We start from the raw sequence: 27,728 nt of genomic DNA, 5'->3' as shown, positions 1-27,728 counted from the left end.
ATGAATGATAGAAAATTATTTTCTTTATGACTATCTGTACATTTTTTATTCTTAATAAAATAGACATACAGATATTTAGACATTCTAACGACCTTTAATATGAAAAGTTTATTTAATAATAGTAAAAAAAATTATCTTTAGTTTTAGATTATAAAAATTACTCAAACTAATATATATATTTGTATAACATTGAAAATTTTCGGATTATTTTTATTATCGTTAATTGTAGCAAGTTCCTTTTCTATATTTTTTGATAATATTGATTTTTTCTAGTATAAAGAAAGATATCTTTTAACGTAGTTTAACTTTTTTTAACTTTTTAATATTTTTTTGAAATATAACTTAATGAATTATTAGAAAGTCTAAAAAATCTATTAATATTAATGCAAAAAACCTTCAAATTTCTTAACAATATGTATTACTATTTACATAAATTGGTATTCTATATTATTTAAATTTTCTACTATTTTATATTTATTTACATTTATTATTATTCTTATATTTCATTTCGCGTCACAAAAATTATATTATATATTATATATATATATATATATATATACACATATATATATATATATTATATTATGATAAAAACAGAAACAATATTATTTAACATAAAATAAAGATTTATTGCAGTATATCATATATATTAATCAATAAAGAATTTTTAAAGTGAATTTCAAGTATCCGATAATTTTAACGTTATGAATTGTAAAATTCAAATATCTATAATCTGACATTAAAAGTTTTATTTCATTATTTATTGTCGAATAATCTTATATTATAGGTCATTGAAATCGTCTAAGCATCCATTATTTATCTGAAATAAAATAATACAACTAATTTAAAAAAATAAAAATTTTTGATAATCGATTAATTATTAAAAAAAGTGAATATCATATCATACCATACAACTTTTGCAACAAAATTTCTCAATACTTCCAAAAATAGGTATTAAAAATAGTCAAAATTATTGCCCCACCTTGGATGTCATAATTAATCTCAATCTTAACTTCAATCTTAACCTCATCCTCAGCATTATCATATCATTAAAACATATCATCATCATCTTCATTATCATCTCATTATTTTAGTTCATTATATATTATTTCTGAATTGATTAGATCGCACATTTGAAATGAGATCATACAATTATAGTATGCAGGTGCAGATGGATCGAAGCTATCCGTCCTTTCTAAAACACGTACTTGAAGAATATTTTGCTAATTCTTGAATAAACCAGAGAAAATGAGAGATAGAGAGAGACAAGGTCAGATATACATACATATTTTTTTTATATCTCACGTAACGTGTAAGAAGATGAAAAAGAATTCTTTATGTTTATTTATTGCTACATTTATGGAGCATGCTACTTTAAATTTAATCATTACAATTAATATAATTAAATGAAATTGAATAATAATAATAATAATAATAATAATAATAATAATAATAATATAATAATAATAATAATAATAATAATAATAATAATAATAATAATAATAATAATAATAATAATAATAATAATAATAATAATAATATAAAAAAAGAACGAGAAATATTCTATTTCTCTCTGTTCATTTCATAGGATGAAAAGAACAGAAAAAATTTACAAAACTCTTTTCCCCATCGACAAGGGCTTTGGTTCTGTCATTATACGAATGAAAAAATTAATATTTTGTACCTACATACACTTGTCTAGACTCTTGCCACTGTAGTTAATGTGTATCAGGATCAAAGGAACGAATTCTTCACTTTCCACGATTACACTGGGACCCTCCATGCTGCTTATTCGTACTTGAGAAAGGTGTTCGATTTCTGATCACGCTGTCCAGGATGATTCTGCCAAGCACCTTGGGATGCGTTCGGATTATTCGGGCCTGGACCACCTGTTCCAGGATTGCCAGTATTACCATCACCACCCCCTTGATTCATCCAACTGAGAAAGCCAGAGTTTCCACTGTTACCGATACTATTGTTGCCTGAAGGTGGCTGACCAGGTGGGCCAGGCTGGTTCGAATAGCCCTGATCGTTTCCCTGATTCTGCAAGTTACCGATCAAACCCCAAGATGCTTGGTTCAATGCAGCTGCAACCAGAGCCGGGTTGACTGGTAATGCAGATAAATTCAGACCTCCCATTGCCAGTGGATTCGACATACCACCACCACCGCCGCCGCCATTATTCTGCCCGGTAATGCCCAATGCTTGAAGGTTAGGCATATCCAAATTGCCTCGATTCCCTGGATTGTTCCACCCATTTGGACCCATATTATTACCTGAATGGCCCATGTATCGGTTACCCTGATAGTTTCCCTGCACGTTATTCTCGACGGGACCTGGGGCGCCTCTACGCATATTCGAGTTCACTTGATTATTGAAATTCTTATTGTTCCCCTCAGACTTAGGCGCAGCGTTCGACACGTGTACAGACACTCCTTTAATAATGTGATCCTCGCCGCACAGGGACTGGGCTACCTCGGGATCTAAGAAAGTAACAAATGAAAATGCACGGAAAGGTTTTGGGATGAACACGTCCGTCACTTCGCCATATTTGGAGAAATAGTCGCGCAGATCATCAGCAGTTAGGTCTTCTGTACAGCGTCCCACGAATACCTTGCAGGGTACTTGCTGAATCATTCCCTCCTACGCACAAACGCACAATCAATCAATCATGTACAACAGATTTTCACAGGTTTTTGGTAATTTTTTGTTCTTTTTTTCTTTTCTTTTTTTTTTTTTGTTTTGTTTTGTTTTGTTTTATCCATTAAAACTTGTATACAGTGCACATTATTGTTATCTTTTTATCAAAAATGATCAAGCATATACTGATTCTACCATTTAAACGTTTTAAATAACTTTGTTATAAGCAGTTTTTGGTATTTTTTTAAATTAAAATATCGTTGAAATCTATAAAAATAAATGTTCATTTATTCGTTTAAAAATAAATTGAACAAAAAAGAAAAGAATTGAATTAATCTGCACTGTCAAGTTTTATAGAAAACTCTTTTTGATATACATGTCTAGCTAACAATTTCAGAAAAAAAGTATCGCCTTGTCAATTTACAGTTTTTATCTCCACAAATATATACATATATATATTTATTAATAATATATATTATAATATTATAATATATATATAAATATATATATATATATAATATGTAAATATATAACACTTAAGCACTATGGCCTCTTTAAAATTCATGCACAAAATCCATATAATGTCCTTTTTCTCTGTATATATTCGATGTAAAATTTCATGCTATGTATATATTACATTATCTTAAACTGATTAAGCGCAATAGTTGATATTAAAATGTAGACAGTTATTCGAAATTATTGCTAGTAGACAACGAAATTTTTTTTTTTGTCTTTTTTATGTTTGTTTTTTTTTTTTTTTTTTTTTTTTTTTTTTTTTTTTTTTTTTTTTTTTTTTTAATATCTGCAACAAAGATCACGAATCAAAGGGAATATACATTTCAACAATATATTAATGATTATATATTAAATGATAATTTATCGATTTTAACATGAATCATTTATGATATATTTTTAACTATTTTGTTTTTAAAAAATTATGTATGCTTATCAATTTCTTAATAATGTTCATTTCTTAATAATCGTTTCTTAATAATACATATACATATGCATACAATGCGTACGATTCAAAAAAGGAAAAACAAATATGAGATACAGAATAATTGAGAGTTAATAAAAATTGCACGAAACAAATATTGTTAGGTTTTTTATAGATGCCTCGTATATAAGATAGATTGAGCATTATATTAAATTTATTCAAATTTATTCCCGTTGAAACGTGACATATGTATTTAACGATAGTAACAAGACTCATCAGTATCTTGACGTATCCGAGACATGGTGATCCCTCGATGGACGGTGCTTGTAATAACGATCGTAATAATTCTCTTTAGCCGGATATCTTGGTGTATCCGCAAACCTGGCATCCACTTCCTTTGCATCCGGTGGATATCTAGCATCTACTTCTCTGTTCTCGATAGCGTACCTGCCATCTGGATCTCTACCATCAACCACGTATCTTCTATCCATATCACGATTGTCCACCGGATATCTACAATCAGCCTCTCTACTATCAGCTTGAATTCGATTGTCCGCGTGTCTAGTATCTGGATATCGGACATCCAGTGTATATCTACAATCTGTGGACGCGTAACGACCGTCCGCCTCGTAATAGTTTCGATCATAACCATAATTGTATCTCACTTTCTCCGTGTAATCCGGATTTTCCATCACTGGATACACAGCACGTCCTTCATAATTGGTGTATCTTGTGTATTCTGTGTCGGACGGATAAGTAGCGCTGGGATTCTGGGGTGCTGCAGTTGTATGTTGAACCATATAATTACGTGTGTCATACCCAGGATCCTCGTAAGATGGGTAATTAGGTTTCTCATACGTATTATAGTTCTGGCCTTCATATTTGTATTTATTGTTATCGTCGTACGGATAATTGGGAGGGTACGACGGATAATGCGTGGTTTTATAATCATACTCCGAATCGTATCTAGGTGTATTAGCAGCTTCAGATGTATTTAAGTTGATATAAGGTTTCGCCACAGGTACCCGTCGATTACTCGGCGTATGAACCGGTATAGGACGGTAGCATTCATTGTGTTTGCTCGTATCATACTGACGAGCCATCATTAAGCCATCAATATTCTGCAACCAGATACACCAGGCCTCGACAATCACATACGATTTTTATCTATTATAATTGATTGAATCATACACATATACGCACTCTCACTCATTAATCGTGCTATTAACATACTTTTTTTTTATTGTTTTTTTTTTTTTTTTTTTTGATTTTTTTTTAACATGTCATACCACATACCAATTATAAAATTTCGAACCTATCACGTAACACGCGCTAGTAGAAAATTTTTAAATAAAAGCGATACGACTTTAAGCATCACGCGCCTTTCATTCATCTACTACAGTCTATTTGTTTATACTGTTACTAATATTATTTTTTTTACAACTATTCATTCGATTGCAGAAGATATCATATTGAAAAATTCTATATTATAGTCTGCTGATAATATCTAATCACGACTTGGAAATATATTTTTTTTCGCAAAAATTCAATACTCACTTCAAGAAATATGACAATTCGTTACTTCACACACCGCATGTGGATCAAAACCTGCGATTGCACACACTGTCACGCAAATCATACCCATTACAATGTTTATAATCTTTAAAATATTATACATTTAGTTAATGCTCGAATATTTCATTTAAAATTCACTCTCAATATTAACATATAACAATATTACGTTAATATTATGCGAATAATTACGCGAAAAAATCAATCCTTTTAAATCTCATTTTAATGATGTAATAATATTTCATTTAAGCAAGCTCGAAGCAAATTAACAATTACATAATACATATTCTTTAAAAATTTCGCACTAAAAGATTGAATGTAAAATGACCTGCTTGTTGCAACTAATTTATCTAGGTTTTCTATAAATTAATTGGGTATGTATTTTCAAATTTTCATATCTATTTTAAAAGATATTTGACAGTGGTACCTCTCATAACATACTTAAAAAATTTCCACAGTATTTAAAGAAAACACAAACATACCAATGTTATTTACAAGAGCACGCAAGCATCATACTTTCTTTTACTTTCTTAACTCACATTGTATCATACAACACTCATATAAACATTCACGCATCACATCTCCTTTATAAATATACCATTTAATTTGACTACACATTCATCTATTTATACCACAATATACTTTCTTCTCAAGAGATGTATAAAAAATGACATTCAAAAATTGTAAATGGAAATTAATAAAGGTAATGTTTCATATAGTCATATGTTTCATATGACTCAGTCATTCTGATTCAAAATAGGAAAAAGAATTTATAAAGCAAAATATATTTTATACGCATTTATGCCATAGTCAAACTTTTTAATCATTCTTTTAACTTTCTTATAATTCAAGCTGTTCATAATTCAACTAATAATTTAGCATGCATCATAGATCTATACAAGAAAAATATATATGAAAATATGAAAATTTTTTTAGAAAGATTTTATTATATTTCATTGTAATTTTTTATTATGAATATCATGCTCATCTTTCATTTATTTAATAATTTTTATTCTCATAATTTTAAACATTTTTTTTTATAATATGTATTAATTTTTTATATCTTTAAATAATGAAACAATATAATTTTTTTACATAGTATTTATTAAAAAAAAAAAGAGAGAGAAATATTAAATTTTCGAAATAATTATTTGCGCGAAAATATATTATAATTACATAATAAATTAAATAATATAAAAGTACAGATCTATGATTTGCACCTAAATGTTTAATATATATTTTGATCTTAAACAAGTATTAACTACTTGAACATTTCACAGCTACTTGAAGATACACAATGAAACAATTAATATTTGCCAATGTATATAATAATGCTCTTACCTTACTGTTGGGAACCTTAACATCACACCATCGCCCATCAATCATATGTCGTTGAGCAAGACATCTTAATTGGGATTCATAACTCCCAAATCTAATAAAGCCAAATCCTTTGCTTTGTCCTGATTTTGCATCTTTTTTAACCTGTAAAAACATTTAAATATTTATATTATACCAATCTATATATTATATTATATATTATAATTTAAACGTATAAAACATAGCAATTTATAAATAATGAAAATAATCATTTAAAATAAAATTGAAATAAAAATCTAATGACATATTTTATGATTGGTTCTAAGATATCACTTTGTCACATTCAATAATGAATTCAACAACAAATTTTTTTGGCATATATTCTTTAAAAATATAAGAAAAACAAAAAAATTATACTATTTATAAATTGGAAAAAATTAAAAAACTCACTTGTGCCATGAGTACTTCTCCAAATGTTTCAAAATACTCTCGCAAGTTCTGCTCGGTTGTTTTCCATGGTAAACCAAGTACGATCAAGTCTGTGCAACGCAACTTTGTTTCCATTCTTTTAGTCTTAGCTGTGGAATTTTCCAAATTGTCATCAGATTTACGTTTGTTCTCTGAAAAGATATAAGTGTTCATGTCTACTAACTTTTTTTCATTTTACTAGAACCTCTTTTAAAAAAATTTGAATCTTATTGAAAGATTTTATATGTATATATATAATTTATGAAAAGAGATAAAAATAAATGTAAAAATAATGATAATAATAATAATAAATAGAAGTAAGAAAATATATAGTATAAAGTATAATAATTATTTTTCAAAAAATATAACAAAAATTATGTTACATTGTGTATATGTGAGGCTCTGTGTGTGCATGTGTGTGCAATATAAATATTATATTGTTATATTTTAGTGAAGCATTTGAGTTCACATCTATGTATTAAACTATCTATATTACATATATCTATTCTACAGAATTCTATATCTATATAAATTCACATAGATGTAAACAAATTATAATTATAAATAAGTGTATATTTATAAATATTATTAAAATTAAAAATATTTTAGTATTTAACAAGTTAAAAATATTTTAATATAATTTTATTTATAATCTAGATCAGTAAATGTTAATTAATTTATTTGAAAATTAACATGTGCTTATGTTAATATCACCAAAACATAATAATCAAAATTTGATAAATAAATTACAAACAATTTTTTATATTTGATGTTAAATATAATTATTTAATAGAAAAATCATGCGAAACTTCTTATATTTTTTTGGAAAAAAGAAATGAAAAATTAATCGAAAAGAAAATTAAGATAAAAAATTGATTCGAAAATAAGTACATAAACACATGTAATAGACTTAAAAAAAAATTTATATGTAACAGTATGGTGAAATTTATAGAAATTATTAAAGATCAAATATTGATAAAATTTATAAAAAATAATCGATAAAATATTTTCCACGATGCATTAAATAGTTGCAAAAATAAAATATTGAACACACAATAATAAATAATAAATAAATAAAAAAACAAAATTATATACAAAATTAAAAACTTTTATCAATTGACATTTTAAATCTCGAAATATTTTAAAATTTATGTCAATTAATATACGAAAAACATAATATACTTGATCTTGTATCATAGTGTTAGTATATTTTCGAGAAAAAAGAGGGGATGAGAAAGATTATGATTTGCAGTGAAATAAGCACCTTTTGGAAAAACACAAAAGTAAATTGCCTTGCCCCATCCATTTTCGGGCGGATGAAGACGTCCGTCAACAAGACGAATGCCGCGCATCGTCCGAGATTCTGGATTGCGATATTTCAGGCCACACGTTCCGGGAAACTGGGCGGTTACGGTAGTCAATAAAAGTGTACTATCGTCTTCCGTTGGCAATTCGATCGGTTCATCGCCTTCATCTTCGGCAACTTGGATGTACGACGACATAATTTTCTCTTCAAAACGTACGATCTTTCCGAAAAAAAGCGAACGTTTCTTTTTTCAAAAAAGAGAATAAAAATTTCGTACAACACAACAAACACACACGCTCGGCCTCGCAATCAGTCACGCAACACCGCACCTCTTTCTCTCCTCTTGCATAGCTACCAGAGCTACCAACCGGTTCGTTCCGGAACTACAGACTTTTCAATATGTCTGGAAAATTCCACTCAATTTCCGTTTATAAAATAATACTTAGATAAAATAAGATATATATTTTGTTTGATTTTAGTATATCAACACAAGTAGAATTTTTTTAAATAAAAATAATGATGTTTATTAATTAAACAATATTTTTTCACATATATTTAAAAGATATATACAATTAATACTAAATTCAAATGAATTACTTATATGATCTTAAAGTACTTAAAAATATATTTTTTTATGTTTAAAACGATAGAATAAGAAAATAACAATAAGATAAAATTATTAAAAGTTTAAAATCATAAAGTTAGATTATATTGATATTATTAAATATATTCATTAATGAAATATCATCGAATAGATTTTTTTTTACGAAAAATATTTTTTATAATTAATTTATATATATGTATAATATTTAATGTATTATTATTATGTATATTATGTATAATTGTAATTAATTATTCTTGTAAATTGTATATTAATTTTTATTTTTCTTATCTAGGGAATTTTATAATTCTAAATTAGCTAAGAAATTATGTTAAAACTATTTTTGGCGGGAAAATATAACTTTTAAAATATATTATACTTGATTAAAAAGGACTCGTTAATTGTTCAAAAAATATATTTCCTTTTAAAAATACATTTAAATTATACATTTAAATTATAAATATCAATACATTAAAAAATATATTTTTTTTGTCCAAAACTCATAAAATGTTTTTCAATATTATATTAAATAAGTATTATTGAAATCATTACGATCATTACGATAAATTAAAAAGAAACAAAGTTGAAATGCAGATAATATGCAACCTAAAAAATTTGGTATTTGTATAAAAAGATCATTAAGAAGGCAACCATACACAAACCATTGAGAAGAAACTATAAAAGAAGCCATGATAATAGGAAAAGGTAAAGTTTCAGTATTTTTAACTTTTATTACATGTGCCTAAAAAAAAATATTTTATTCCATCAATTCTTCTTCAAACAAGTGATTTTCATATTATAAATTGAAAAAATTAAGAGGACTTACCAGCATCATTAATGGAGATGCAAAAAATAATACTGTTAATGTACAACTAAGAAAACCAACATATTTTGCAGCTAATACTCTATCTTGCTCATAAAAACTATAAGAATATACAGTTCCAAGAAAACATGTTGCTGCAATTATTTGTCTTATTATTTTAAACTTTTTTACACTATATAAAATGAACACATAAAGATAAGATGCTTGAAGTATTATGCCAAAAATATTCACTAACAATATAAATTGATCTTCAATAAGCATACCATATCTCATCCATAAAACACATCTGTAATAAACACATATATTTATTTATACAAAACCTTATATATTATACAAAAACTTGATTCTAATTAAATTCTTCGTGAATATTTAAAAAGCATTAAAACATAAATTAAATGAAACATAACAAGAAATATAAGAATAAAGAAATAATTATTATAATAAAACAATTTTTAATAATAAATAGTTTTTATTACTAAAGATATAACACTTACGATGTATAACATGTTACAAATGCCAAAGCTGAACTATTTCCTGTGCTGCCATTTTTAATAATTTTTCTGCATACCAGCCTAAAATATATTTCTTTATCTTTCAACTCACATATTAGATATGTTTTTGTCTAAATATAATGAACACTAAAAACTTTTTGACAAGATAAATGTTTTGCCAAAATCTAAAAAACTTTTATATTTTATAAAAGTGTATGATTATATGCTTTAAAAATTTATTATATAATTATTTATATTAACAAAATATATAAAAATTCTTAATAGTTTCTCAAATAAAAGAAAATCAGATTTTAGGTTCACATTTTTACTTACACGCCAGCTAGAAATTGCAAAATTGTGCAAATCGAAGCAGTCGTAGCTAACACATCTCTAATCTTCGTTGAAATCATAATATAAAATGCTATCACTTCTATATATTAACATTCGTACCAGATTTCTAACCTTGAAATATATTAAACCTGGTGAAAAAATAAAAGTGAAGTTGCTAAATAAAATTGAAATGCTATTTTTTTTTATGTTATAATTTTTTTCAAATTTTATATTATATTAATAAAATATTAATAATTATTTTTTATTTTTTATGAAATAAATCTAATTTTTTATGAAATAATATCCAATTGTGTCAGTATTATATTTGATAATCCTAATCTTTAATAATATAGTTTGAAAATTATTATTTTGCGAAATGAAAAAATTATATTTATTTTATAATATATGTATTTCAAATATGAATGACATATATTAACAATATTCGATAGTGTCAATTGATTTTGGATAAATCGAAATTTTTATCATCTTTTGTTCTTAACCAAAAAATTGAATAAAGAATGAAAATTAAATTGAATTTTTTAATTTATATCGTAAATCGAACTTTTAATTACATTAATATAAAATGCTACTCGCAATCAAAAATTGTACTTAATAAATTGAATATTAATTCAAATAATTGGAAAGAGCAACTTGATAAGACAATGCAAATTTTTCCAAATTTTATAACAGTTGAAGAAGAAAAATCTTTAACTGAAGAAATTGATCCTTATATAAAAAGATTACGATATGAACAATCGCATTGGGATGATGTTAGTATAATGATGTATATATATATATATATATATACATTTCTTTATATATATACATATATATAACAGTATAATGATTATTTTACATAAATTATAAATATATTCATTTTAATTGATATTAAAATGATTATAGGCAATACATAATTATAGAGAGACGGAAAAAAGTAAATGGAATGAAAAAAATATAAAAATAATAGATAGAATTCGGAAAAAAGCATTTTCCAAAGAAATATCTCATATTCCATTAATACACATTTTAGACTTAGCATCTGAAGGATGGATAAAACCACATGTTGATAGTATAAAGGTATGTACTTTATTTTTTAAATATTTGTAAAAGTTTAAATGATTAATTTTTAAATGAAATGGTTTTTTTGTAGTTCTGTGGAGAAATTATTGCTGGTTTAAGTTTGTTAACAGATAGTATAATGAGATTAAAAATGGTTGATAATGAATCATTATATAAAGATTTCTTATTATCAAGAAGATCTTTATATATAATGAGGTAAAGAATGTTTGCATGTTTGTATCAATATATATTTTATTATTTATATTTTATATTCATTTTTACAGTGGCATTGCTAGATATAATTATACACATGAAATTTTAAAAAATAAGGAATCTTTTTTTGAAGGACAATATATATTAAAGGATAGACGTATTTCAATAATATGTAGAAGTCAACCAAATCATAATTGTAAATAATTAATTCTGCAATGATATACTTTTTTATTCTTTCAATTCAGTGATTGATGTATTATAGTTTCTAGATATGTTTACATCATGTAAAAAATTTTGCAAAATATTATTGGTATATTTTAAAGTATTTATTTTTATAATATACTATACAAAAGAAAGTAATATAAGTTTTAAATAATTTTAATTTTAGAAAATAATTAATAAAAAATAAATATCCTACTGAGAAATAAAAGATCTTGATATATTGTTGCAAAATTAATCATGTGATTATATAAATATTATGTAAATTTGTATATATGTATAATTATGAATATATGTGAATATAATACTGAATTATATATATATGAGTATAACATTGAATTGTATATATGTAAATATTGAATACTACTATATATATGTGTGTATATATATATATATATACTACTATAGTATATTGGATTTAAATTTAGAAAATTAAAATTTTAAAAATTTTTTTATAGATTTTGATGCAAAGAAAATTACTGATTTAATTTTTAGGAATTTTAGGAATTCAATTACATAATGCCATATTAAATTTCTAATCAATTCATTTAAAGAATAGAAATATTACCGCATCAAATTTTATTATTTTTTAATTAAAGAAAATTTAAATAAGATAGTAATATTATAATATCAATATGAATCAATTCATTTGATTTATTAATTTATATAAATGTTTATTCATTTAAAATCAAAAAAATATATTATCGTAAATATCATATAACAATCAATTATGTTAACACATGATTCAATTTTAATTAGGCTTAAATGATATAATTTGAATTATTTATTTAAAAAAAATATCAATTTGTATTTTTATATCTTGTTGTAAAATTAAAAAAAATCCCTAAAAATTCACAACTTTGAATAAATTCCCTACATGATCTTTCTAAAAATTTATTTTTATTTCCTTTCTCATAATTACATGAATTTAGAAAAAATTGTGCGCGAATGGATTAAAAAAAATCTGATATTTTATATAAAAAGAACTAAAGATAATATTTGTAATGAAGAAAATCGATTTTTCGACCCAAAAGGTAATGCATAATAATTAATAAAAATAATGAAATAATAAAAATAACTTATTCAACATTTCTTTTGAAATTTTTAAATTAATGAACATCATTGTTTTCTTATCATTTATTATTTTATAGAATAATTCAACTCATAATGGAAAACAATCTCAACGGAAAATATCAATGTATTTTATGAAAAATTCCAAAAATGAAAAATTTATAAAAAGTAATAATTCAATAAATAATATAGATGAAATGACTATTACAAATGATGAAATACAAAAAAAAAGAAAAATATCAGAAATTTTAGATTCATCACAAACAAAAATTGCAAAATTTAATGATGATGCTTCTAATGTACATAATATAGAAAACATACAAAAGCAAAATCATTTACTTACAAAACCAAATGTCATTCATAATGTGTTTAATACGGATAATATTAACACAAATATAATTAAAACTAAATATAAAGATGCATCTATAGTTGAATTTAAAGAAAATATAGAAAATATAGAAATTAACAAATACACAAATACAATATGTAATTTAAATGAAGAAAAGAAAACAAATAATGATATATTATGTAATACTACTTCTGATGTAAGCTTTTCTTCAAAAGAATTTTATGGAAGAAATATTATTGCTATGGAAGAACATAAAGAAATTCATTCAGAAATACAGTCATTTTTTACAGAAGATTTTAATGATTGTTTTGAAGAAGAATGGTCCATAGATAATCAAATAAATTTTAATTCTTTGCAGAGATGTAAAATTATTGATGTAAAAAGAGAATATAACAATGTATTATTAACAGTAAAACAAGATAATGATTATGCAATATGTAATACAACTATTACATGTTTAGGATTTTGGTAAGAAATATAATTAGAATGTCATAATTAATTTAATATTATTTATTATTATTTTTCATTGAAATAGGAAAGATGTTAAAGTACAAAAAAATGATATTGTTATCATTCAAGCAAGAAAAGAAAATAAACAGTGGATTATTGATAACAATAGTGGTTTTCTTATTATTCATCCAGATATATTAATATCTGGAACAACAGTAGTTGGTGCTTTATTTTGTAAAAGAAAAGCAATTTTAGCTGAAAAATTTAAAAAATTAGAGAATTTACCCTATTTTAAAACAGATCAATCATCAATTATTATTGGAAGCTTGGTTCATCAATTATTACAAAAAGTAAATATATTATAACATTTTTTTTTTGATTTTTTCTTGCTTTTTATTTATTTTTTAAATAATTAACTGATATTAATATTATAGGCAATACAAAAAAATATTTATGAATTATCAGATATTACAAAATTAATGGACAATTTATTGCAATCAAAGGATACAAGTAATTTACTTTATGCATCACAAATCTCGTTTAGTGCATGTCGAGAACAGATACTCACATTTGTACCAAAAATATATGAATTTTTACAACATTATGTTAAAGGTGTATAAATTAATATAATTAACATATTACATTTTTTATATTTTTTATAATATTTATTATAACATATTTATTATTTTTTACTGAAAAATAATTATACTTACAGATAAAAAGCAACAAAAAATAAATAATATGCAAGATAATTTCAAAGGAAGAATTACTAACATTTGTGATATAGAAGAAAATATCTGGCTTCCTATGTTAGGTTTAAAAGGCAAGATAGATGTTACTGTAGAAGTAAAAATAAATTCAAAAAGGAAAATTATGCCTCTCGAAATTAAGACAGGAAAGCCTTCATTTTCTTTAGAGCATAAAGGTCAGATTATTTTATATATTATAATGATGACTCTTACTCGTCAAGATACTGATACTGGTCTTTTGCTATATCTCAGGTATTTCAATATTTATATTTTCTTAAAATATTGTAAAATTTCATTAAATATTTATTATATTAATAATTTTTATTACAGAGAAAATATTATGCAAGAAATTAATAGTAAACATCCTGAAAAAAGAGATTTGATATTATTACGAAATAGTTTGGCTAATTATTTCACACCAAAACTAATAGAAAAATCGAGTTTAACTCTTGGATCAGATTGGCAAACATTGGATTTACCAGAACCAATTAATCATCATAGTGCTTGTTCAAAATGCATGTATAATGTATTGTGTTGTATGTATTTAAACAAAGATACTAATATACAGTTGTCAAATTCACATCCATTGATCAAGCTTAGTAAACAAATTTTAAGTAAATTCAAGCCTAGTCATATTGATTATATCTCACAATGGGTTTCATTATTACAAATAGAAGAAAATGCACAATCTAATGAAAATATAATAAGATATATGTGGACATTAAGTCCAGAAAAGAGGTAAAGTAATTCTACAATTAAAATTTTTATAAAAATGTTTCATTTCAATTAAATAAATTGTTTCATTTTTTAGAGAAGCAAAGAAAATCTGCATCTGTAATTTAAAAATAATAGGAAAAGTTATTGAATACAATTCAAAGTACAAGCATACTTTCATTCGTGCAAATGTAAAAGAACAATTTTCAAATACTAATATTCCTTATATGATATTTTCAGAAAATGAATATGTTTTAATCAGTACAAATACAAGAATAAATATATCCACTGGATTTATAGCACAAAGAAAAGAAGATTCTATCACAATATTATTAGATAGGTATAAAAAAAGAATATATTTTATTTTTTATCTCTTTTTTTTTTTAAAATCTTGTCATTTTTTAATTTTTTATTTCAGAGATATTACCAAATATAATATAAATGAATTTTTTCACATAGATAAATATTCGTCTTCTAGTTTATTTTCTTTCAATTTTGCAAATGTAGGAGGTTTAATGGGTGATAATGAAATTTGCGAAAAATTACGTAATATTGTGATAGATAGGTTTGCAAAATTTATTAACTTATTTTAATAAATCTTTGTTAATTAATTTTTATATTAAATTTTTTTTATATTAGAAAGCCAGCTACATTCGAAAAGGAATTATCAGATTTTATTATACATAAAAGTACCAAAGAATTACAAAATTTAAATAAAAATCAACAAAGAGCTGTTTTAAAAGCGATATCTGCGAATGATTATTTTTTAATCAAAGGAATGCCTGGCACAGGAAAAACTCAGACATTAATAGCATTGATAGAAATATTACACAAAATAGGACACTCTATTTTAATTACTGCACATACAAATAGTGCTGTTGACAATATTTTATTAAAATTATTAGATAAGAATATTGATTTTTTGAGATTAGGTTCATCTGTTCATCCATCTTTAAAATATAAAAGTGAAGAATATGTTACATCAAATTGCCATTCACCAGAAAGCTTGGAAGCAATATATTCAAACAAAGTATGAAATATTTTAACATATTTATTATAATATTTATTATAATATTTATTAATAAAATTATTGTTGATTAATTATTCAAAAAAGATTTAAGAAAATCATTTAATATTCTAATATTTTATAAATATTATTTACAAAAAAATTTTTTTCTTATAATGTTAAAAATAAACAAATTGATAATTTTAATTAATTATAATTATAATTAATTTTATTTTATCATTTTTATAATGCTATTTACAGAATATAATTGGAGTAACATGTTATGGTGCTCATCATGCACTACTTGGAAGACGTATATTTGATATATGTCTTGTAGATGAAAGTGCTCAAGCATTACAGCCATCCATATTACGACCATTATATAGTGCAAAAAAATTTGTTCTTGTAGGAGATCCTAATCAATTACCACCTATTATTAAAAGCAAGTTGGCTAGGTGCATAATAAAACTTTTTAAAATAGATTAATAGATTTTATATTATATTAATTAATATAGATAATATTAAATTAATTTTTATATAAAAATTTATTTATGTAAATTATTATGTTAATTTATAATTATTAAATTATTTTTTATAGAAAACTGGGTGCAGATGAATCTTTATTTGCTCGACTTGATAGTGAAAATAATACTGTTAACTTGACGAAACAATATAGAATGAATAAAAATATAATGTTCTTAGCAAACAAATTAACATATAATGATATGTTAGAAGCAGGAAATACATCAATAGAAAATGCCATTTTTTTTTCACCACATAAAAATATGAATGTAATAAATAAAATATGCTTTATTATTCTTCTTTATATAAAATAATAAAATTATATTTTAGATTTTAATGAAAGAACAAAAATGGATACAAAAAGTATTATCATCGGATATAAATGATTCTGTAATTATAATAAACACAGGATGTACCAATAAATTAAAAATAAGCTGTGATATTAATACTAAATATTTAGAAAGTGATCAAGTCAATTCAAATATTTGGGAAGCCATTATAGTATTGAAATTAGTGCAAACTCTTTTAAAGGTGATGTTTAATAATATTTTTCGTAATTTTATTTTTTTGTATTAAATATATTATATTTAAATATTCAGATGCAAATTGAACTCAATGAAATTGGTATTATTGCACCATATAGAGCTCATGTTAATTTATTAAAAAAAATAATTATTAAAGATATAGAAATAAATACTGTTGATCAATATCAAGGAAGAGATAAACAGATCATAATTTATTCTTGTGCAAAGAGTTTACTTAATAATAGAGACATAGAAGAGGTAATATATTTAAATTTTACATTATACAAATTACTCATATACATTATACATTATATAAAATTATATAAATTAAAAGTATTTGAAGTAATTTTTTTTTAAATCTAGGATATTGAAGTATTAGGGGATTATCGAAGATTAACAGTAGCAATAACAAGAGCAAAATGTAAATTAATTGTTATTGCAGATAAAACTACTTTATCTCAGTTTTCAGCATTTAAAAAATTATTTAATTTAATTGAAGATAAAAATATAATAAATTTAATGGAATGTTTTGATGATTTTTCATGGAAAGAACTTTATGCATGTACTTTATAATGCACTTATATATTTGCTTGTATTTATTTTTATTTTACTTTTATATTTTTATTGTTATATTGTACTATGTATTTATAATTCATTGTAATATTCTTATTGATGAATGATTTAGAAAAATAAAAATTTTTGTAATTTCATAATAAAACTTGGTATAAGAATAAACAATATTTGTATTTTAATAAAATTATATTATTTAATTTATATTATTGTAAAATAAACTTTTCAATTTTTAATTAATTAAATACATATTTACAATTTTATATATATATATAATATATATAAAAATATATAATATATATAATATATATAAAATATTAATCTAAATTTAAATTATTTGAGATGTAATTTAAATTGATTACGCGTTTGTATTTCGATTATAAAATTAATACTAGATAAAAAATATTATCACGAAATAATTATAAAATATTTTTTAATCGATAAAATGTTTAACTCGATAAGATATTTAATCAATATACTTATTTTTTATTTTATTTTTGTTAATTATTTAGTTGGTAATCTTTTAATTAACTGAGTTCAAAATAGTATTAATTAAGATTATAATCTTATCAATTAATTTTATAATCTCTTTAATTAATTAATTTATAATCAAGATTATGAAATTTATTTTAAAAATAGAAATATCTATTTCAATATCTATTTATCATATATATAAAGGTACACATATATGTTCATAAGTTTTCATTTTTTCTTTGTGAAGTACTTATTTATCGTAAGATAATACTTTATATTGATATTAAATGATTTTTTTTTAGTTCAATATTTTATTTAAAAAAGGAATATATATCAATTATAATTATTATAAAATTAATTATTTGATTTACAAATATTTATTGGATGAAATAAAAATTTTATTAAGATTATTAAATTAATTTTAGATATGTGTATTCTGTAAATTTTTTTTGTTCTTTAGATATAAATTTAATGGAAATATTTTCAATATCAAAATTATTTTTAATTTTTATATTAAATTTCTTTCATTTTTGTAATATATTTATTTCTAAAATAAAATATTCGTGAAATTTTTTCAGATATTTTACTTAAAATTCTTATTTTTTGTACAAATAACTATAAATACCATAGTTAATGCTACTGTCGTAAAATTGCAAACATAATCATTCGTGCTTTTGTCGAATGTTGATTATTGTCTCATTTGTTTCTACATATCTTGAAAAATTCTGCATATTTTCTAAATTTTTAATTATATTTAATTGTTTTATATAAATAAATTATGAATATCATTAAAATTCGATCCTTTCGATCCATATCCACAGGACCTACCCTTCGAAATCGGTATCTAACCTATATATCAATTTTAAATATTTGACACTTAAATATATACAATATAATATAATTAATATAAATCATATTTGTTAAAATATAGTTATCAAAAAAATTTCTAATTTGCAATTTTAGATTGACCGAACAAACTGATCAATTAACAAAATCTAGTTTAATAAAGAAATCAACAGTTGATCTTACAGATATAGATCATTTTTCTAAATTACACAATAAATGGTGGGATGTCAATGGTGAAATACGTCCATTGCATGCATTAAATCCTCTTAGAATACAACTTATTCGAGATGGCTTAGCAAATATAGGAGTCAAAATAGAATGTCCTTATTTACCATTAGAAGGAATCAAAATTCTAGATGTTGGTTGTGGTGGAGGATTATTATCAGAATCTTTAGCCAGAATAGGAGCAGATGTAACTGGAATTGATGCTTCATCAGAGTTAATAACAGCTGCAAAACAGCATGCTGTTTTAGATGCTAGTTTAGATGGAAAATTAAATTATTTTCAAACAATAATTGAAGATTTTGCTCTAAATAATAAAGAAGTATATAATGCTGTAGTTGCTTCAGAAGTTATAGAACATGTAAATAATAAAGAATTATTTCTAAAGGTATAGTCATATTTTATATAAATTTTATATTAAAAAAATTAATATGAAAAAAGCCATATATTTGCTTTTTATAGTGTTGCATAAGTTCTTTAAAACCTGGTGGTTCAATATTTCTTACAACTATTAATAAAACTTTACCTTCATGGCTTGGAGGAATAATTGCAGCTGAACGTATCTTAAAAGTAGTACCAAAGGGTACTCATGATTGGAATAAATTTGTCACTCCTACAGAAATGCAATCTTTATTAGAAACATGTATTTTCTATTATATTATATTATATATTTTTTTTATAAATAATTATAGAACTTTTATATAATTATATATTATAATTTTATATTAGAATTTCTTAAATGAATTAAAATATCTTAAATAAATTGATAATCCTTTTCTAGATGGTTGCAAGACAAAATTGATTCATGGAATGTTTTATAATATTTTAAAAAACGAATGGTCTTGGATGGCTTCAACAGCAATAAATTATGCAATTCACGCAGTAAAAAAAAAGGAACAAAAATAAATAACATATTCTATTATTTATAGATTTGTTTTATACTTCACATGATATTAATACATTTGAGAAATTATTTTATTTTATAATATTATGTGATATTCTATGTAAATTATTATAATTTATGATGACTTGTAGTTTCGTATTTAAATTTTAATCATGATATTTCATATCATTAAAAAATGAATTATTGATCAATTATTTATGAAATAATAACACAGGATATGACATGAAAAAAATTTATTACTTTTATCTTTGCAATATAGTATACATTTTGTTATAAATGACTAATTTACATATTTTATATTTATATATTGATTATAGTATCTGTTACATTTATTTTCATTAATAAAACTATTATACATATTATATATACAAAAAAAGGAAAAATATTAAAAATTATCAAATGTAAAAACATAAAATTATGAGAAAAGATAGATATATTAACAAAAATTATATAATTTAAAATTTAAGATTTTAATTAGTATATATTTTTAGATATCTATTTTGCCGTAGCAAAACCAACACGATTATTTCCCATATCAAATTCAGTATAATAACGACCAATAAAAACATCTCCCAAAATCCATAGTGGACCATTTGGTGGAGAAATGTCCATTCCCATAAATCCACTAAGACAAACAGTTTTTCCAAATTGTGTAACCTTTAATGAAAAAAAAAAAAAAAAAAATATTTTATTTATTGTTAAAATTATTTATTAAAATTAAAATTTTTCTCAATCTTAATGAATTGTAAAAATAAAATCAAAGTCTTATATTTATGTCTTACCTTCAAGACATAATCTTCTCCTTTCAGAGAGAAAGATTTACCACCAAGTACGAAATTAATTGTAGGCAAATTAGGAATGGAATTACAGTCTATCATTGCTTCTCCAGCTGCAATGGGAGTAGCTCCAATTGCTTTGTTGATGGCTTCAATTTCTTTAACTGGTCCAGCAATGAGGGAAGTGCCTGTATCTGCAATAGCTTCACATCCTTGTTGACAAACTTTTAAATCTGACCCAATTTGAATACTAAAATTCAAAAATATTAATTTTTGTTTAATTTATGAAAAAATTATAAATAATTTTTTTATAATTTTATAATTTTTTTTATAAATTTTTTATAAATTTATTTTCATATATTTAATAAATACCTATCCATTCTAAATTGCCAATATCCCTTTTTATCCACAGGAACATAGGTAAAAGAACCTTCATAGTGGTTTGGATCTGAACCACCCAATATCAATTCTCCACCATATTTATCATCAGGATTTCTTCAATTAATAAATTAATATAATTTATAAATTATTAACTTATTTTATTTCATAAAAAATTTGAGTAATTTTTAAAATACCTGTTTAAATAAAAACTAAAAACAGGTTGAGGTACTAATCCTTGTTTAACCATATTGTAAAATACAGGTGTTACACCATCAACAGAAATTTTAGAATAAGCCATTCCTAAGATACCATCAAATTTAGCAGCAACAAAAGCTAATCCAGGTTCACTCAAAGCTTCAGCAAAAGTCTGATCAGAAATTTTCATTCCTGCAATCTATAAAATTTATCATTTTTTAATTAATTTTCTTTTTTTATTAAATTATTATAAAATTTATTATAAATTATAAAATTATATATATAAAATATATATATATATATATTATAAAATTATTATAAATTATATTCAATTAAAAGATAGAAATAGGTAATTTCTTAAAAATATATTACAATGTTATTATATGTTATATATAAATAATTTCTTAAAAATTTTTTAAAAATAATTTTTAAAAAATATTTCTATCATTATTTAAAAATATAGGAACAAAAAGATTATAGATTATGGAAACAAAAATTATAGACAATAATATAATTATATAATATAATTATTAGGAAATAAAAATAATATCAATAGTTATAAAAAATAAAAATATGTATATATAGATACTTACATCTACAGTATCAGTGGAAAGATAGCCAGAGAGACTTCCAGAGCCATAACGGATTGCAAAGTCAGTACCATTCTTCTTGTATGTAGATGATTTGGTGTTATCATATTTACGATGTAATTCTGAAAATAATACATATACAAAAAAAAATTATGAAATTTTAATTAAATAAAGAATTTTTTGTTATTAATTTATAAACATTTGATAACATGTAATATTATCATTATCTAGAAGATAAATTTATTTAAATATAAATTAATAAATTAAATCATAATATAATTATGTTTATCTTATTAATATTTAAAATTTATAAATAAATATAATTATCAAAAAGATTCTATTTTTTATTGTTTTATTTTTTTATCAGATTTATAAATTAAAAATTTGATTTTTATAGATTATATTTTATATTTAATATACTTATATTGTACCTTTAAATTAAAACTTATCATATGAATTATAAAAAATAAATAAAATTATGAACAAAATAAAATATAAAATATAAAAAATGATAAAGTTTTAATTTTTGAAAATATACTTACTGCAAGCAATATTGGTAAGATGACATTTTTTAGAGGGAACCCAGAGATTTGAGGAACCAGTATCAAAGATTACTCTGAAATCTTGTGGAGGAGTTCCAATGCTAATAACACCATAATATTGAGCATCTAAGTAGTTAGAAAGAGGTTCTGGCTGAGGCAAATCTCCTTGAAATATATGTGTTTGATATATTTCTGTGTTATATTCTTTGAATTGTTTCCTAATGCTATCGATTTTGTGCAATGGAATCCTTAAAAAAAATTTTTATAAATCTATTTTAAAATGTAAATTTTATCGAATAATTAATTATTTATATAATTAGTAAATTTTTTTTAAATTTTTTTTAAAAATAGTAATTATGCAAAAACGAATAATATTTTTTCTATTATTTTTACCTCGTAACATCAGCATTGGCTATCGCTATAAAAGCGCAAAAGCACAGAATGGCATGAAACATTTTTAAATAAGTTTCCAGTGCCTTTAAAATTAAAAGATTAAGTTATGTATTAAATAATATTAAATATAGCACTATAGAAAAAAAGTTTTCTTTCTTTCAGAGATATTTTGCGCAACTCTGTCGAATATAACACTGATACATTTAGAATGAAAACCTCTTTAATAAAGAATTCTCGAAGATTGTTGGAACTTATTGCGCATGTGTAACTTGGGTCAACATATCTGTACATTATATATGAATTTGATAGTTAAAATCATTTTAAATATATTAAAAAAGAAATATATATATAATTGAAAAATTAATATATATTTACACTAAATATTGGTTAATTATGTTTATAAATATTTCTTTGAATATAATAATGGAAAAAATTTGAAATTTAAAAAAATTATTACAATATAGTTACGTTACTGTTGTCACAATCAGCTGATTGAACATATACATATACAATATATATGCTATACTAATTACAAAGAAATAAAATATTCATATACATATAAAGTGATATAGTATGAATGCATCAACTTTATGCTTGGACCATATATATTTTAGTTTTACTAATATACATAATCTAAAACTTTAATAGCGCCATCTTGTAAAATAATGATTCAATTTATTTTGTTATAGCGCCATCTTGTAATACAATTAATTATTCAATTTAAAGAAATGATTTGAAATTAAAATATTTTATTTTATGTTATTAAATTAAATAATTTTTGTATATTTTGTAAAAATAAAATTATATAAGATATATATTATAATAGAATATTATTTAAAATTTATAGAAATTCCTCACATTTTCAATTTACATATAATCAATAAAATGTATATTGAAAAACATATATATTTTTAATTTATAAATACATTATAATTTGTAATTTATAATTTAATTTTATGACAGCATACATTTTTGCGAACTATGTATGTTTCTGTTAATATTTCAAAATATATTTTGAAAGCTTAAAATACTTCTATCATCTACATAATACATAATCAATTTAAACTTCGCAATAAAGCATATTTTAATCTATATCATTAATTTTTTGAGATTCTATAAAAGAAATGAAAGTTTAAGCAATAAAAAATAAAAAAACATCGTTGTGACTTGAATTTCAAGGAAAAATTCCGTATCGATTACTCGAATTTATGTTTACGCGGGTTGCTACCAGCAAAGCATTCTGGGTTGATAGAAGACCGTGATAGAAGACCCTAATCGTGGGCCAATCAGTGGACAGGATCACAGTACGGACACTTCAGTCTTGAACTCAATCAAGGAATAGTCGCTGTCGGCTTGAGCGAGCAAAATTTTTGTGTAAATCAATTCACATAGAAAAAAATAAGTATACATAACTTCCGGGCCAGGATATAACGATCTTTTTCCTTGTGTATTAGTTGGTGAAAGTGTTATTTTAAAAGGTATATCGCGTGTTATATAAATGAAAATGTATTTTTTCATTTTCGACCGCGTAACCAACTCTTATGTCAAAATCAGTTTTGGATTTCTGATAATCCTATTCTCTTTGGCGTGTTGATAATTCTCAAATGACCATCTTTAACTTAATGCTCTGATTGCGGTGTTTGCGTGTGTACGAATTATTATTTTCATCATCGTATATTGATAAAACATTATCCTCCCGCGTTTCGTCTTTATAGTTCTGTTTTCCACAATTGTATTGTGCTTATTAAACATATCTGATTCTTTTCTTGATTTTATAGCATCAATTCTATGATTTGTCATGCTAGCAAATGATATATATGCTACTGTCAAAATTGCACGCATTCATTTTTCCAGGTTTAATCTGTAATTTCTCAATACACGATAGCTTGTTTCATCCTTCGATATGAAAAAAAAATGCATAGTTGTCTCTTAGCAATATTAGCTTTTTACATTTTTATTGAACGAAGTATAGTAAGATACACAAAAAATTCCTTTTTTCTTGATAATTTCAGAGCTACGAAAATGTCAGACAGAAAGGCTGTGATCAAGAATGCAGATATGTCTGAGGAGATGCAGCAGGATGCTGTTGACTGTGCAACTCAAGCCCTTGAAAAATATAACATAGAAAAGGTATGTTTAATATATAGTTGAAGTAAAATTTTGTTCCAGATATTGTATATGTGATGAAAAATTATATGCATATTTGAAGAGACATAAAAGAGCTTGTTTAATAATGAATAGAATGAAAGAAATAACAGTTTCAAAGATAAAAAAAGATTGTTAATAAATTGATTTAATTTTTTGTTTCAGGATATTGCAGCCTTTATTAAAAAAGAGTTCGATAAAAAATATAATCCAACGTGGCATTGCATTGTAGGTCGTAATTTTGGAAGCTATGTGACACACGAAACAAGACATTTTATCTATTTTTATCTGGGTCAAGTAGCGATTCTCCTTTTCAAGAGTGGATAAATTGGAATCTATTTTGTAATCACCATCCTTTCTTCCTCCCTTCACACATGCTACATGGAAATACCTTAAGTCACATCACTGTCTGTAAGAGAAATTACAATATCGTGTATAATGAAAATTTGTTTTGCAAACAAGATATGCACTCCCAGTTAAACAAAAAAGTATAAGTATATAACAACCATCAATACTATTGACTTTGCTGTTTTACTTATCTCAGGAGATAAGACAATGATGAAAAATTCTGTAGAAGTTATGGGGAAAAAGGGTAGGGAGATGATTAACTAAATGAGAAGAAAATGAAAAAACTCAAAACTGAAAAAAATCAATTGACATACAATCTTACATGTTAAAATGTATCATGTATGCCAGAAAATTTGTTGTGTTCTTGTTTTATATTAGGTATATATAATGCGAAGTTGAGTTCAATACTGGCGATTTTAAATTAATAAATTTTTAGTGTTTAATACACTAAGTGCATCTAAGTATAATGTAATGTTCATACAAATTCATGTATGATTTTTATTATCTTACTATGCTTGAGGAAACTGTATCCAGTAGTCATCAATAATGAATGTAAGCCAAACCTTGATTGATTGCTGCGATCATTATTATTTTACGTAATGTTGTAAATTATCCCTTTATTCTGTGATGCTATATAAACAAAAACGGTTACAAAATCAACTTTGATTCGTTTGAATCCTGACATGACAATTTTTACATCTATAAAATTCGAGAATTGGAGGTTGAGAGAAAGCTTAATTATCGATACGCACCGAATTTATATTAAATAAAATTATTTAAATTTACACAGCACTAAGTAAGATGTTGCATAATATTGAAAGCGAGTCATTATCATAATTTTAATTTTTTATATTGTGCACACTGAATTTTGCAAATGTATTATTCATAAGTCAAGATACATTTAAGGAATTTTCTTTTCCCCTCTTATTTTGTTTTTTGTTTTGAAAAAAATAGATATTCAGCTCATTAAATTCTATCCTTTATGTAACATCTAATATCCAATATTATGGTACTTATATATATATATATTAAAATATAGATTATACATATATATTAAACTATTTATATATAGTGCAATCTTCATTTTCAGTATTTGATTATCACAACGTTGCTACATTGTTCAAGTTTTAGACTGATTATTAAACATTGTCATAAATATATGACTTGCATGGTTCTTTTTATAAAACTTCACAAGTCATTTTTATAATACGCATATGCAACATTATTATAAGAATTAAAGAAATGTTACATTAATATCAAAAAGCAGAAACGAAACAAAATTAATCATACTTTTGATTATAGCAAATAGTCTCAAATGTCAGTGAATATTTTTCTTTGATTATCTTTGATATACATTCCCTTTCGCGTCTTAACTTATATAAACGAATGAAAAATTGTTCTGATAAAGAATACAAAAAAAACTGATACACTATTTAGTGTTGAAGTTTGTTAAATAAGAAAATTGAAGTACAGTTAATATTATGGGAAATTATGCTCAAATCAATTTATGCATTATTGATAAATTATGAATATATATATATATGTATATATATATATATGTATATGTATATATATATATATATTTGTTGTATTATCAAAGATGAAATAAATTCATAAACTAATTCCCAAATTTTTTCATATCAAAATTGTGTAATTGTTGAAAAATAAAGGAAATGAAAGCACTGCAATTTTATATGACAAAAAAAAAAAAGATCGTATGTTATATTTAAAAATATATTTAAAGAAGAAAAAGAAGAAAAGAAAACAAGGCAATATGATCTCTATCGTTATCTGCTAATTATAATCTTGTGCTGGATAAATTTCCTTTTAATAAAACTGATTATGATTCTTAAACTATATTTGACATTCTATCTAATGCTTTATTTACCATGAAATAAAAAAAACTATTATATTAATAGAAACTTCAAATAATTAAAATCTTAATTTCTAACTTTAATTGTATAACTTTAATTATAATTAA

At 23.3% G+C, this 27,728-nt stretch overlaps 7 protein-coding genes across 10 annotated transcripts; 4 read left to right on the top strand and 3 right to left on the bottom strand.

Annotated features, from left to right (window-relative positions):
- Nucleotides 1–1,542: 1,542 nt before the first annotated feature.
- On the bottom strand, nt 1,543–8,609 carry LOC409065 (TAR DNA-binding protein 43). 4 transcript variants are annotated; one of them, XM_006563808.3, is made up of 5 exons: nt 8,199–8,609; nt 6,917–7,086; nt 6,491–6,631; nt 1,968–2,643; nt 1,546–1,889 (listed from the first exon to the last, which is right to left on the bottom strand). In XM_006563808.3, the coding sequence occupies exons 1-5, from the start codon at nt 8,434–8,436 to the stop codon at nt 1,789–1,791; spliced, it is 1,326 nt and encodes a 441-aa protein (XP_006563871.1). In that variant the 5' UTR covers nt 8,437–8,609; the 3' UTR covers nt 1,546–1,788. The 4 variants fall into 4 exon arrangements, with proteins under 4 accessions (XP_006563870.1, XP_006563871.1, XP_392590.4 ...); XM_006563807.3 differs by having other exon boundaries at nt 1,543–2,643; nt 6,917–7,044; nt 8,199–8,599; XM_392590.7 differs by having other exon boundaries at nt 1,546–2,643.
- Nucleotides 8,610–9,330: 721 nt separating this feature from the next.
- On the bottom strand, nt 9,331–11,194 carry LOC409064 (sugar transporter SWEET1). The gene is made up of 5 exons (XM_392589.6): nt 11,058–11,194; nt 10,489–10,634; nt 10,159–10,236; nt 9,668–9,950; nt 9,331–9,583 (listed from the first exon to the last, which is right to left on the bottom strand). The coding sequence occupies exons 2-5, from the start codon at nt 10,563–10,565 to the stop codon at nt 9,362–9,364; spliced, it is 660 nt and encodes a 219-aa protein (XP_392589.2). The 5' UTR covers nt 10,566–10,634; nt 11,058–11,194; the 3' UTR covers nt 9,331–9,361.
- Nucleotides 10,892–12,123, top strand: LOC411448 (alpha-ketoglutarate-dependent dioxygenase alkB homolog 7, mitochondrial). Its single transcript, XM_394923.7, has 4 exons — nt 10,892–11,255; nt 11,389–11,562; nt 11,636–11,760; nt 11,829–12,123. Exons 1-4 carry the CDS (start codon nt 11,004–11,006, stop codon nt 11,959–11,961), a joined length of 684 nt encoding a protein of 227 aa, XP_394923.5. The 5' UTR covers nt 10,892–11,003; the 3' UTR covers nt 11,962–12,123.
- A 772-nt stretch (nt 12,124–12,895) lies between these two features.
- Nucleotides 12,896–18,099, top strand: LOC725518 (DNA replication ATP-dependent helicase/nuclease DNA2). Its single transcript, XM_001121355.4, has 14 exons — nt 12,896–13,010; nt 13,128–13,864; nt 13,932–14,196; nt 14,281–14,458; nt 14,562–14,847; nt 14,926–15,333; nt 15,407–15,649; nt 15,728–15,874; nt 15,949–16,339; nt 16,577–16,770; nt 16,914–17,106; nt 17,168–17,368; nt 17,437–17,619; nt 17,725–18,099. Exons 1-14 carry the CDS (start codon nt 12,981–12,983, stop codon nt 17,932–17,934), a joined length of 3,666 nt encoding a protein of 1,221 aa, XP_001121355.3. The 5' UTR covers nt 12,896–12,980; the 3' UTR covers nt 17,935–18,099.
- A 923-nt stretch (nt 18,100–19,022) lies between these two features.
- LOC412082 (ubiquinone biosynthesis O-methyltransferase, mitochondrial) lies at nt 19,023–20,792 on the top strand. Its single transcript, XM_395548.7, has 4 exons — nt 19,023–19,245; nt 19,369–19,861; nt 19,936–20,116; nt 20,255–20,792. The coding sequence occupies exons 1-4, from the start codon at nt 19,184–19,186 to the stop codon at nt 20,377–20,379; spliced, it is 861 nt and encodes a 286-aa protein (XP_395548.2). The 5' UTR covers nt 19,023–19,183; the 3' UTR covers nt 20,380–20,792.
- LOC409341 (lysosomal aspartic protease) lies at nt 20,596–23,742 on the bottom strand. The gene is made up of 8 exons (XM_392857.6): nt 23,630–23,742; nt 23,255–23,537; nt 22,862–23,109; nt 22,323–22,441; nt 21,729–21,928; nt 21,526–21,648; nt 21,160–21,403; nt 20,596–21,034 (listed from the first exon to the last, which is right to left on the bottom strand). Exons 2-8 carry the CDS (start codon nt 23,314–23,316, stop codon nt 20,873–20,875), a joined length of 1,158 nt encoding a protein of 385 aa, XP_392857.2. The 5' UTR covers nt 23,317–23,537; nt 23,630–23,742; the 3' UTR covers nt 20,596–20,872.
- An 805-nt stretch (nt 23,743–24,547) lies between these two features.
- LOC725312 (dynein light chain D) lies at nt 24,548–27,606 on the top strand. Its single transcript, XM_003250298.4, has 3 exons — nt 24,548–24,732; nt 25,267–25,384; nt 25,565–27,606. Exons 2-3 carry the CDS (start codon nt 25,277–25,279, stop codon nt 25,724–25,726), a joined length of 270 nt encoding a protein of 89 aa, XP_003250346.1. The 5' UTR covers nt 24,548–24,732; nt 25,267–25,276; the 3' UTR covers nt 25,727–27,606.
- The last annotated feature ends 122 nt before the right edge of the window (nt 27,607–27,728 follow it).

The sequence above is a fragment of the Apis mellifera genome, linkage group LG8 (assembly GCF_003254395.2).
Source record: "Apis mellifera strain DH4 linkage group LG8, Amel_HAv3.1, whole genome shotgun sequence".
NCBI lineage: Eukaryota > Metazoa > Arthropoda > Insecta > Hymenoptera > Apidae > Apis > Apis mellifera.
Note: the sequence above shows the minus strand (reverse complement) of the source record. Positions and strands in the feature narration are given on the sequence as shown.

Excerpts from the sequence above, each read along its gene's own strand:
- LOC409065 (XM_392590.7), bottom strand. The coding sequence starts at position 8,436 with ATGTCGTCGTACATCCAAGTTGCCGAAGATGAAGGCGATGAACCGATC. Across the intron at positions 6,632-6,916 it reads GAGAAGTACTCATGGCACAA|GTTAAAAAAGATGCAAAATC; the intron begins GTGAGTTTTTTA and ends ATGTTTTTACAG. Across the intron at positions 2,644-6,490 it reads TTAAGGTTCCCAACAGTAAG|GAGGGAATGATTCAGCAAGT; the intron begins GTAAGAGCATTA and ends GTTTGTGCGTAG.
- LOC409064 (XM_392589.6), bottom strand. The coding sequence starts at position 10,565 with ATGATTTCAACGAAGATTAGAGATGTGTTAGCTACGACTGCTTCGATT. Across the intron at positions 10,237-10,488 it reads TTGCAATTTCTAGCTGGCGT|GCTGGTATGCAGAAAAATTA; the intron begins GTAAGTAAAAAT and ends AATATATTTTAG. Across the intron at positions 9,951-10,158 it reads TTTGTAACATGTTATACATC|ATGTGTTTTATGGATGAGAT; the intron begins GTAAGTGTTATA and ends TGTTTATTACAG.
- LOC411448 (XM_394923.7), top strand. The coding sequence starts at position 11,004 with ATGAAAATTAAATTGAATTTTTTAATTTATATCGTAAATCGAACTTTT. Across the intron at positions 11,256-11,388 it reads AACAATCGCATTGGGATGAT|GCAATACATAATTATAGAGA; the intron begins GTTAGTATAATG and ends AAATGATTATAG. Across the intron at positions 11,563-11,635 it reads CACATGTTGATAGTATAAAG|TTCTGTGGAGAAATTATTGC; the intron begins GTATGTACTTTA and ends GTTTTTTTGTAG.
- LOC725518 (XM_001121355.4), top strand. The coding sequence starts at position 12,981 with ATGAAGAAAATCGATTTTTCGACCCAAAAG. Across the intron at positions 15,650-15,727 it reads ATCACAATATTATTAGATAG|AGATATTACCAAATATAATA; the intron begins GTATAAAAAAAG and ends TTTTTATTTCAG. Across the intron at positions 16,771-16,913 it reads ATTAAAAGCAAGTTGGCTAG|AAAACTGGGTGCAGATGAAT; the intron begins GTGCATAATAAA and ends TATTTTTTATAG.
- LOC412082 (XM_395548.7), top strand. The coding sequence starts at position 19,184 with ATGAATATCATTAAAATTCGATCCTTTCGATCCATATCCACAGGACCT. Across the intron at positions 19,862-19,935 it reads ATAAAGAATTATTTCTAAAG|TGTTGCATAAGTTCTTTAAA; the intron begins GTATAGTCATAT and ends TGCTTTTTATAG. Across the intron at positions 20,117-20,254 it reads GCAATCTTTATTAGAAACAT|ATGGTTGCAAGACAAAATTG; the intron begins GTATTTTCTATT and ends ATCCTTTTCTAG.
- LOC409341 (XM_392857.6), bottom strand. The coding sequence starts at position 23,316 with ATGTTTCATGCCATTCTGTGCTTTTGCGCTTTTATAGCGATAGCCAAT. Across the intron at positions 21,929-22,322 it reads TTTCCACTGATACTGTAGAT|ATTGCAGGAATGAAAATTTC; the intron begins GTAAGTATCTAT and ends TAAATTTTATAG. Across the intron at positions 21,035-21,159 it reads GAGAAGATTATGTCTTGAAG|GTTACACAATTTGGAAAAAC; the intron begins GTAAGACATAAA and ends TTTTCATTAAAG.
- LOC725312 (XM_003250298.4), top strand. The coding sequence starts at position 25,277 with ATGTCAGACAGAAAGGCTGTGATCAAGAATGCAGATATGTCTGAGGAG. Across the intron at positions 25,385-25,564 it reads AAAAATATAACATAGAAAAG|GATATTGCAGCCTTTATTAA; the intron begins GTATGTTTAATA and ends TTTTTGTTTCAG.